General features: G+C 44.3%; 4 protein-coding genes across 4 annotated transcripts; 1 reads left to right on the forward strand and 3 right to left on the reverse strand.

The window, feature by feature from the left end:
* Positions 1 to 2,655: 2,655 nt before the first annotated feature.
* On the forward strand, positions 2,656 to 2,847 carry K441DRAFT_522831 (uncharacterized protein; the record flags this gene model as incomplete). The annotated part of the gene is made up of 1 exon (XM_067642150.1): positions 2,656 to 2,847. A coding segment is annotated over one exon (192 nt), but the record flags the coding sequence as incomplete, so codon positions are not given.
* A 2,691-nt stretch (positions 2,848 to 5,538) lies between these two features.
* On the reverse strand, positions 5,539 to 5,804 carry K441DRAFT_724667 (uncharacterized protein). Its single transcript, XM_067654108.1, has one exon. It carries the CDS (start codon positions 5,784 to 5,786, stop codon positions 5,562 to 5,564), a length of 225 nt encoding a protein of 74 aa, XP_067509100.1. The 5' UTR covers positions 5,787 to 5,804; the 3' UTR covers positions 5,539 to 5,561.
* On the reverse strand, positions 5,539 to 6,275 carry K441DRAFT_724671 (uncharacterized protein; the record flags this gene model as incomplete). The annotated part of the gene is made up of 1 exon (XM_067654109.1): positions 5,539 to 6,275. A coding segment is annotated over one exon (339 nt), but the record flags the coding sequence as incomplete, so codon positions are not given.
* A 1,525-nt stretch (positions 6,276 to 7,800) lies between these two features.
* K441DRAFT_537853 (uncharacterized protein) lies at positions 7,801 to 8,271 on the reverse strand (the record flags this gene model as incomplete). The annotated part of the gene is made up of 1 exon (XM_067642503.1): positions 7,801 to 8,271. The coding sequence occupies one exon, from the start codon at positions 8,269 to 8,271 to the stop codon at positions 7,801 to 7,803; it is 471 nt and encodes a 156-aa protein (XP_067509102.1).
* Positions 8,272 to 9,580: the final 1,309 nt, after the last annotated feature.

Genomic DNA, 9,580 nt, shown 5'->3' on the forward strand with positions numbered 1-9,580 from the left:
GATGGGGTGCCTAAGATGGTAAACTAATATATAGAAACTAGCACACCGTCTATATCCACCGTTGCCTGGCGATAGGCATTTAGTAGTATATTAGCGTACGGGTCGTAGATTTGTATTTTCCCCCTAAACTTACACCACGAAAGGTTAGAAACGTTGTCCTCCCTTCCCTTAAAGTACTTAAGAAAGTACTTGGAAAGCGGGTGTTGTGAGGCGCTAGTAACACCTAGAGCGTTAGAGAAGTACTGCTTAAACGTTATTAGGATAGCCTTATCGTCGGTAGCGCGTCTTACCTAGGGGACAGAGCTTACGGCGGCCTTGCGGAATCTATAACCCCTAGAAAGGTATTTAGCTATAGGCTTATACGTCTTTTAAAGCTCCTACTCCTCCGGCTCGCACTTCTATATTATTACCTCTCCACGCATGGCAGCCTTGCTATATATATATAGTGCGGCCCATCCGGAGATAAAGCATTGGACGTGTGTGGTATAAAACTTAGCGAGGTAGCTAATAGACCCCGTTGCGCGCGTCATGCGCTAGAATATAAGCTAGACCTTCTCGCAGCCCCTCCTAGTTTTAACGCTCCCCGTTACTAAACTAAACTAGTCCTCTAAGTCGTATGCGGCGTTGGCCTTGTTATCGCCGGGTGCTTCCTGCCATACCTCTAGGGGGCGACTATCGCTAGGCCTATAGAATGTCACTCTTTATAGCACGGTTGTATCGTATAGTGCCGCTTCTATAGCGTGCCTAACCCCCTTGCTAAAGCGCTCCTTTACGTCATCTATAGGCACCCTAACTGCCATCTCCCTTATACTAAAGAACCTCGCCCCGGAGCGGAAGACCCGCATACTTAATAATAACCCCCTAAGGTAGCTACACGGTACTATAACTATACCCACGCGCGTGCCGAGGACTAAGTCGTTAAGGTCCTTCGTGTAATCATTCCACTTCACCCCGTTGGTGGCCAAAATCCTCGATATATTAGCTATATACTCTATGTATAGTGGTACATAGAAGTCCTAATCGGACTTAGAGGACCTAGACCCTGGGATGATATACTCTAAGGCCTAGGACCCGCTTAAGATATACCCCATATCCGCTATAACCGCTAGGAGCGATAACGGTTTAGAAAACAAAGGGGCGAGGTATATTAGAGGGTTAGTCCTATCTTTAAAGCACTATCGCACCTTATCTAGATGCCCATTGGGCGAAACGTCTACGACTAGCTATGCCTCTGGTATCGCCAAAAAGCCTATCACTGTAGAGATTATCTCCCCTAGCAAACCGCATAAGGCCTGGGCATAGTCGTAGGGTCTAAATATTTAAGCTTATACGCTGTCTATAGCTTAGTATGGTCCGCTTTAACGCTAGTTAAAGTATAGTAAAGATTTAACAGCCCAAGCTTTCTTTAACGAATCCCCTATAGGTGCTAATGCCTATGTATATTAGTTAACCTTGCTAGAATCTAATGGCCGCATAAATCTGATAGCCGAACAATTCTAATAGCCCTACGCTACTAGGCTCGCAAGCTTATAACTAGATTAGCGTAAGTAGCAACGCAGACACTCTAGCGTTTACCACTTATACTAACTGTAATAATACTCGGCATGTTCTTCGTCAGCGCTATTAGGCTATAATCAACCCGTCCCCGCCATTCTTTAACAATTAGAGGGGACATTTTTTGGTCCCAGCGTCTTTGGGCCCTATTTTGGCTCAGCTATTAGCACTAATAGTTAGGTGCCGGTTTTGGCACCCTATACCACTGCGCCGTAAGGACTTTTAGTTATAATCTTATAAATTTAATTAAAATATAAACCCCTTCCTAAATCTCACTATTAAATATTTCCACGTGCAATACTATGCCAAGGATCACGATATAGATTACTTAAACATAGCGGCTTTACGCCAATCGATTAATCTACGGCTCTAAAATCTAGATCTATAACACTAAAAACAAGCTCCAAGCCACTGATTTTATACTGGCAGAACGAAACTTAATAAGAGATTCGGGTAGTAAATATAGTAAGACTGGGGTTTAACGTGCGAGTTATATAAACGACTTCGCATTAAAAAATCTGGCAAAGTAACCGACACATACAGCATCTCTTCAATTCTGGTGGTTAGCGCAGCCACTTCCGCACGGCCTTTTATAGGGGAAATTTTGGTATTTTTACTGTTTAGGGGAAAGTTAATAAAACACGCTAACCACCGGATGCGCCAGGATGCTATATATCGATTTAATTTTAAATTATAAGGCATGGTCTATATATTGGCTTCATCTACTTATATAGCCGTCTGAGTATGGCGTTTAACTATTTTGGGTAAAGCTTACTGCCAAGACTGCTGCCTAAGGTAAGTCAGAGTGGTTACCTTAGCAAGCTCAGACGTGATTCCATTAGTGCGGATTTTTAATTGGTCCGCAAGCGGACTAACTACGTTTTTACGAAACCACTGGAATCACATGCGAAGTGGTTTTATTCTGTTTAACTGCGGTTATTGCGTCTAGAAGTAATGGCTAAATACTTCTTGCTTTAACTTTCGGTTGAGCTTCTTTTGAGAATTATTAAGTATCTCGATAGTTTTTCTATGTTTGCTGTACGTCGTACTTGTAGATAGTTTTATGACGTGGCCAAGTTGGTTTGGTCCGTCGATTCTAGTCTAGGACGGTTTGTTACCGATTCCCGAAGTTTCAGAACTGTTATAAGGGATAACGGCGCTATCGTCGCTAGAGCCTTACCTTTACAGTTTTTTGCGAGGCAGATATGGACATTATCTTCTATGGATGTCTTTGTTCTAGAGGGGAAGTTAATAACAAGGCTAAGCCGTTATTTAGTTAACGAGGAGGGTTATTGCTTTAAACAAAGTAACCGAGAAGTAGTTGGGTTTCCCGTTGCTTGCAACGTACTTAAAACTGATTAATGTTTTAGTTGCGACGGTTTATTAGAACGCGTTCTCAAAATAAGTTAGTTATAAACCTTATCGCGGTTAATCGCGATCCTATTATTTGGATTATCGTGAACTTTTATGGCACTGCTATAATAAGTTTGATTACATAGAACTAGGCCTATTGTCTGTTCCCGAGGACTACCTTTAAGCGTCAAGGTATGTTCCTGTTGAAGTTAGGTAGGACGTTAGAAGACTTATTAGGATTTTTAACCCATAATATGCTTAATAAGTATTATAACCATAGTTTTAAGTTGGATTATTATTCGGCGGATTACGAGGTATTTAAAGCGAGGGGAGTTGGAGATTCCCAATATTGGATAATATCCCTAGGGGAACCCAAAGAAGAGGAAGAGAAGGGGACGAAGTATAAAGAGCCTGTAAGGTTTGCTCTTGGTGAAGATCGCGTTATATTATTAAGAAGAGAAGTTGTACTAGATCGGATGCAACACCACTCTATAAAGGGCTGTATTGGGTAAATGAATCCCAAGGAGAGTTTAACTCTGGATTATTAACTACCTACTAACTATTTATATTAGTTTCTAATCATACTTTAGTTATATTAGTTATGGGAACGGGAAACGAAGTTTCCTGTGCGAAGCGGAGCGTAGCTTACGAGTAAGAACAATAAGGAGTATAAGTTGGTGGCTTGACTGCTCCGGATAAGGACCCGAAGGACTTTCTTAGGGAGCGCTAGGAAACGCAATATGATTATTTTTGATAAAAAAGGTTAGCGATATCCGCTTGCGGATATACATATGTCCGCTAATTAATTCTATGTGTAATGTAATCGAGGGGTTAGTGGGCCAGATGGGTCAGTAGGCCACCTTAAAAATTAGAAAATTTATACTTTAACGTCTTAACAACCACTTAATAATAAATTCTAATAATTTAGATTTGGACTTCTATAGCTTCTATTAAAGTTATATAGTAATTAGTTTAGTGGTTTTTAAGATATAGTAATTTGGCTTTAATTTGGCCCCCAAATTATAATATCTTAAAAACTACTAAACTAATTATTATGCAACTTTAATAGAAGCTGTAGAGTGTATATAAAAGTCCAAATCTAAATTATTAGAATTTATTATTAAGTGGTTGTTGAGATATTAAAGTATGAATATTCTAATTTTTGGTGAGTTTCGAGCTGGCCCACTGACCCCTCGATTACGTTATGGTCTGAGCTTGCTAAGGTAAGGTCTAAGGGACTTTTACAAGGTTTCTTAGGCGATCCAACTTGTTTTATATGTAGAGCAGTTACCCTTTTTAACGAAATTGATCTACCCCCCCATAACAGCTATTATCTCAGAAATACCGTTAAATTAATCCGCAGAAGCAGCTCTATAATCGATGAGTATATCTACTCTATACGCCTCCACAATATCTAGTAAAAAGCGCCGCCGAACGGGCAATGTGTTGATTAAATTACCTACAGCCTACCCAAATAATAACCACCTAAGGACTTTAAGCTGCTTATTACTACTATCTTAGGGGGCTACGAACGTAGTTATAAAAATTAAACGCGAAGGGGAAGTAAAGAAGGTATATATTTTCTATCTCGGTACTGATAGTATCTATTAAGATGCCTTGAGTTGGTTTGTTGTAAGTGAGGGGATTATAGTTTAAAGGCGGACAATACGCTTACGCGCGCAAGCGGAAGAATCTGGAGGCTTTAGAACCGAGTTGATCTGGAGCCTTAATCTGATCTAGAGGTGACTGTTCGGTCAATCTGGCGACTTTCTAATCTAAAGCTCCTCCAGATTGGCAACCGCGTTAAATTCGCACGTTTTACCGTATATAGTAGTTGAACCTGAGGTCTTGGCGTCAGATTAATCTGGAGCTTTTTTTTTCTAGATTAATCGTCAAGTCGAATCTGGAGCTCTGCTCGTGTACCCGTCCGATTGCCTACTATGCCCCTACCGCCCTTACCGACGACGGTATTACTGCTACAGCTGCAGGCCCTATATGACGTCCTCTTCTTAATCCTTACTATCGCCGTTTGGATCCGACTAGTTGGTGTTTATACTCAACACAGGGGCAGAAGACGTCGCTAATTTTGATTAACTTAACTTCTTACCCAAAACTCCCTTCTTCGTCTGCTATACCTGTGTAATGTCAGAGTCTAAGAACGAAATAAGTGATGTCGTTTTAGTAATTAGAAGTTTGACGTGTTTCTGAATTAGTACCTTAGCATAAATGCTTAAATGCTTTAACTGAAACCCGTAAATTTGAGTAAGTAATTTATGAAAATTGCGCGCACAGCATCACCATAATGAACTTTAGATATATATATATAGACTAAGAAGTCCTTGTGTCGCATTAGTTGTTGGTATAGGTGGTCTTTTTTGGGGCTGCAAAGAGGTATATAAAGAGTCTATTGCCTAAGACGAGAACCCCGCAGTATACTTTCCTGTTGTCTCCTAACTATATATCTCCGTTTATCGTTAGTGAAGAGACCGTAACATGCGCATTTATAGGCGTGTCGGTTGCTTACCCACCTTTTAGCTTTAAGAATAAGGAACAACAATGAAAACAAAGCAGCTATTACAAGGTGGCAATAAAGTCTTTAGACATCCGTTGTATGCTGTCTAGTACAATTCTGACGTAGACTTATATTGTTCTTGCTAGTGGAGAAGATGAGCTAAGCAATATACGCTGGTGAGCGTGTGTGGATGCTTTAGCCTAAGTACCTTCTTATATCCTTCTAGTGCCCGCCGGTGCATCGCTTCGGCCTCTTTGTACTTGCCCTGGCTCTCCAACACCGACCCAAGGTTGCTGACGCTAGTGAGCGTGTCTAGATGCTCGCGCCTAAGCACCTTCTCAGACCCTTCTAGATCTCGCCGATGCATTACTTCGGCCTCTTTGTACTTGCCCTAGCTCTGCAACACCGACCCAAGGTTACTGACGCTAGTGAGCGTAGATGGATACTCGCGCCTAAGCACCTTCTCTCCTGCTTCTAGCGCCCGCCGATGCATTACTTTGGCCTCTTCGTACTTGCCCTAGCTCTCTAACACTAACCCAAGGTTACTAACGCTAGTGAGCGTGGATGGATGCTCGCGCCTAAGCACCTTCTCTCTTGCTTCCAGCGCCCGCCGATACATTACTTCAACCTCTTCGTACTTGCCCTGGCTCTCCAATACCCACCTAAGGTTGTTGACGCTAGTGAGCGTGTCTAGATGCTCGTGCCCAAGCACCTTCTTAGATCCTTCCAGCGCCCGCCGGTGCATTGCTTCGGCCTCTTTATACTTGCCCTGGCTCAATAACACTAACCCAAGGTTGTCGGCACTGGTGAGCGTGTCTAGATGCTCTAGCCTAAGTACCTTCTTATATCCTTCCAGCGCCCGCCGATGCATTGCTTCGGCCTCTTTGTACTTACCCTACCTCGACAACACCAACCCAAGGTTGTTAACGCTAGTGAGCGTGTTTGAATGCTCTGCTTTTAGAGTAACCTCCCTTGCCTCTAAAGCGTCTCGGCCCATCTCCTGCGCTGCCTGGTAGTTCCCCATATCGCCTGTATACCACGCAGCCTTAAAAAGGACCGACGCCCACGCCTCTAGCGCGCCGCCACCGGCTGGTCAACTCGCTACCGCTGCTTAAGCGTGCGGAAATAGCGCTTGACATGCTTTTTAGTTCTCATACTGTCCCACCGGGTAACTACCATCCATAAGCGTAATGTACTTCTTCCTCTAGCCTTCTAGCTCGCCCTATAGCTCCAGCTATTTCCTTATTAAGAACTGCATAAGTTAGTACATCTTAAAATAATGCCCGTCTATATCTGTCACAACCAAAGAGAAACTCGTTAACGTGTTTAAATTATCCTTAAAATTAGCGCTGGCATTATTGTCTTCTTAGTAGCGGCCACCGAGTAAAGACTCTGGAATTCCCTACCAATTAAAAAGACTTATAAGCGACAACAGCCGTGTTGCCGAAGGCCTCGCTTTGCGGATATGCTTAAAAGATATCTGCTAGGTAGCAATAATAGAGTTTAACGCTGTGCCGTCCCTTTAAGAGTCCTTAATGTCTATATCTAGCAGTTTCGCTCTGTCTCGGTTACCCTTGCGGAGATTCTGTAGATACCTCAACACTATAGCACGCGGCGCTCTCTGGCTAATGTAAGTGGCGGCCTAGGTAATGGCAAGGGGCATGTAGTTAAGCGCCTCAACTAGCGCAACCGCATCGTCCTGTTTAAGGCTCCCTTTAAGCTTGTTTCGGAGCAAGGCCAGAGCGCGTGCTTGGTCCATTGGATAAACTCTGATGATGTCCGCGTAGCTTCCCGTTAGTCGAAAGGCGACATCTCGGCTCCGGGAGGTGATAAGGATAGACCCATTTGGTGATTGAGGCAGAAACTCTAGCAACGCGGCTGCTGCATTGCTAGAACCATCGTCTTTCCTACCTTTACGTCTCTCTGACGGGCGGGAGAAGACGCCTAGATCGTCCGCATTGTCAATAATCATCACCCAGTGACCATGTGCCTCATCGCACAGCCAGGAAGCTTAGCTCGTTCGGCGATTTTCCGGTAGCCTTCCTCGAACCTTACTGTGCTGCTTGCATGCACCCAGAAGACCCAGGTAGCTGGGGATCTTTCTCGTACCTAGTACGCGTACTCGACGGCAAGCTGCGACTTTCTTTCAAGCTTGTCAGTTTATGCCCTCAGGAGAACACTACGCTTATTGCCTACCCAACGCCACCAAGGCCAACAAGTGCTACTCTGGACGCAGACTGCTAGCTCTTGCTATGTATTTCGATAAGGATCTCGCGGTCTACAAAACGTGGATTACGCCAGAAAGGAACAGTGGAGGACGGAGCGGGTGGTAGTAGGGTTCGGTCTATTAAGATTGGGCTATCAAAATGTAGATATACTACCTAGGACACGAGAGTCATACCTACTAAGGGCCTTAGTGTGTATGCGGCGGCGTAGTGGTATGTCAGCGTCTGGATATACCCCCGGACCACTGCTATTATCTTCTCCACCTTTGCGTCATACCGAAGGCTCCTAAGCGCCTTCCTGCCTCTTATGGCCCAAGAGTCGCCCGATGCGGGCAGCGCTTTTACAATTACATCGTCTAGCAACTGTATTTGTATTCCACACCCTTCAACAGCAGGAATGAGCGCCTTTTTAGAGTCATCTTGCATAGATCCAGCATCGATCACCGCTTTGGTCTGGCGGAGGGCATCCAGCAGCACAGGCAGCTCGGCTTTAATGTGGTGGAACACTTCCGGGATGTCTCCTAGCCCGGACTGATATTCTTCAAGACGTTTCAGAACCCGGGAGCCGAAGTCAACGAGCTGGATTATATTGGCGACGATACCAACTACGGCTAGCGCTTCCGCCATCTCATCGCAACGATTCTCGATGTAAGAGGTAAGCTCCTTCTGTACAAAGAAGAGAGTAGTTATATTCACAGGAGGGTGTTGAGAATGCGAACGGCATTTGGCAGAGCTCTGCGGGTGGGATGCTGGGGGAGGTGAGCTGTGCCAGGCTGAATAAGGCAGGCTATGCAAGCCGAAGCGGGACACCTCTACAAGGGGGTAACATGAATGGGTCAGACGCCCCCCCTGCTAGTATGGTAAACAAAATAACCTGGTCCCGCTATGTCACTTTGGACTCGCTTATTTCTTGACCCGTACTAGCAGGGGGGGCGTCTGAGGCATTGATGTTACCCCCTTGTATGCCAGGCCAGATGCGACGGAAACTAACAGCATAGTAAGTAGGTTGTAGTATACAGCTAACCAGGTATTACAGCGCGCTGTAGATGACATAAGGCAAGTAGGAGGATTACTAATGCATAAGCTTAGGGCACACTCAGTCCGCCAGCGGACGCTAAGACGGCACTCGCTGAGAACTCGCGGGAGCTAGCAGGGAGGGTGGCCAACCCGCTCCGGTCACACCCTTGTGGGGGTCTACCTTTTAAGGTTAGTGAATAGAGAAAGTACAAGTAGAGAAAGTGGGCTGTGGTTAGCGTTGGGACTAACAACGGTTATAAGCTTAGCGTTATAGCGAATAAGCACCGCCGCATCCACTAACATTACTAGCCACAGACCCTTTCATTAGCTTGTGCGCTGAGCTCGGCTATAATAATGAGCTAAGGTTGTTTAGTATGGCGGGGTTACTAAGTCAACTTAAGAGCACCGGAACTCCCTAACTCCAACCAAATTCTCACAACTGTTAAACTTCGCAATGCAGCCTAATAACACTCATAGCATAATATACCCCTATATCTATGTCACAGACCCCTCTAAAAGAACATCAGTATATAACACCGCCTTTACCCTCTAAATCTAATCCACAAAATCACGAGCAGTTTATAGGAAGTAGATATATTATCCGCGAAGTAAGTGCGCTTCACGTTACCCATTCTCTAGTCTGCCTTTTCAATATATAGTAACTGCCTCACTAACTATAATATAGGTTTATGCCTGAGGAAGACCAAACGAAGTATAATAGTGATCACGTCCGGCCTACTCCGCGACAATCGTCGAAAATACTATCCCGAAGCCGTCGTCTCTAGCATCAGCTATTGCACTCAGCTAGCTTAATAAACGGTTATCCACTTTCCTACAGCAACATTAACATACTTCTAAACTAGACACCCTTAATACCCGATCATCCTAATATTAAAGAAATTATCGAGAATAAATCGCT

Source organism: Cenococcum geophilum (assembly GCF_001692895.1).
Source record: "Cenococcum geophilum 1.58 unplaced genomic scaffold K441scaffold_3, whole genome shotgun sequence".
NCBI lineage: Eukaryota > Fungi > Ascomycota > Dothideomycetes > Gloniales > Gloniaceae > Cenococcum > Cenococcum geophilum.

Excerpts from the sequence above, each read along its gene's own strand:
- K441DRAFT_724667 (XM_067654108.1), bottom strand. The coding sequence starts at position 5,786 with ATGCATCGGCGAGATCTAGAAGGGTCTGAGAAGGTGCTTAGGCGCGAG.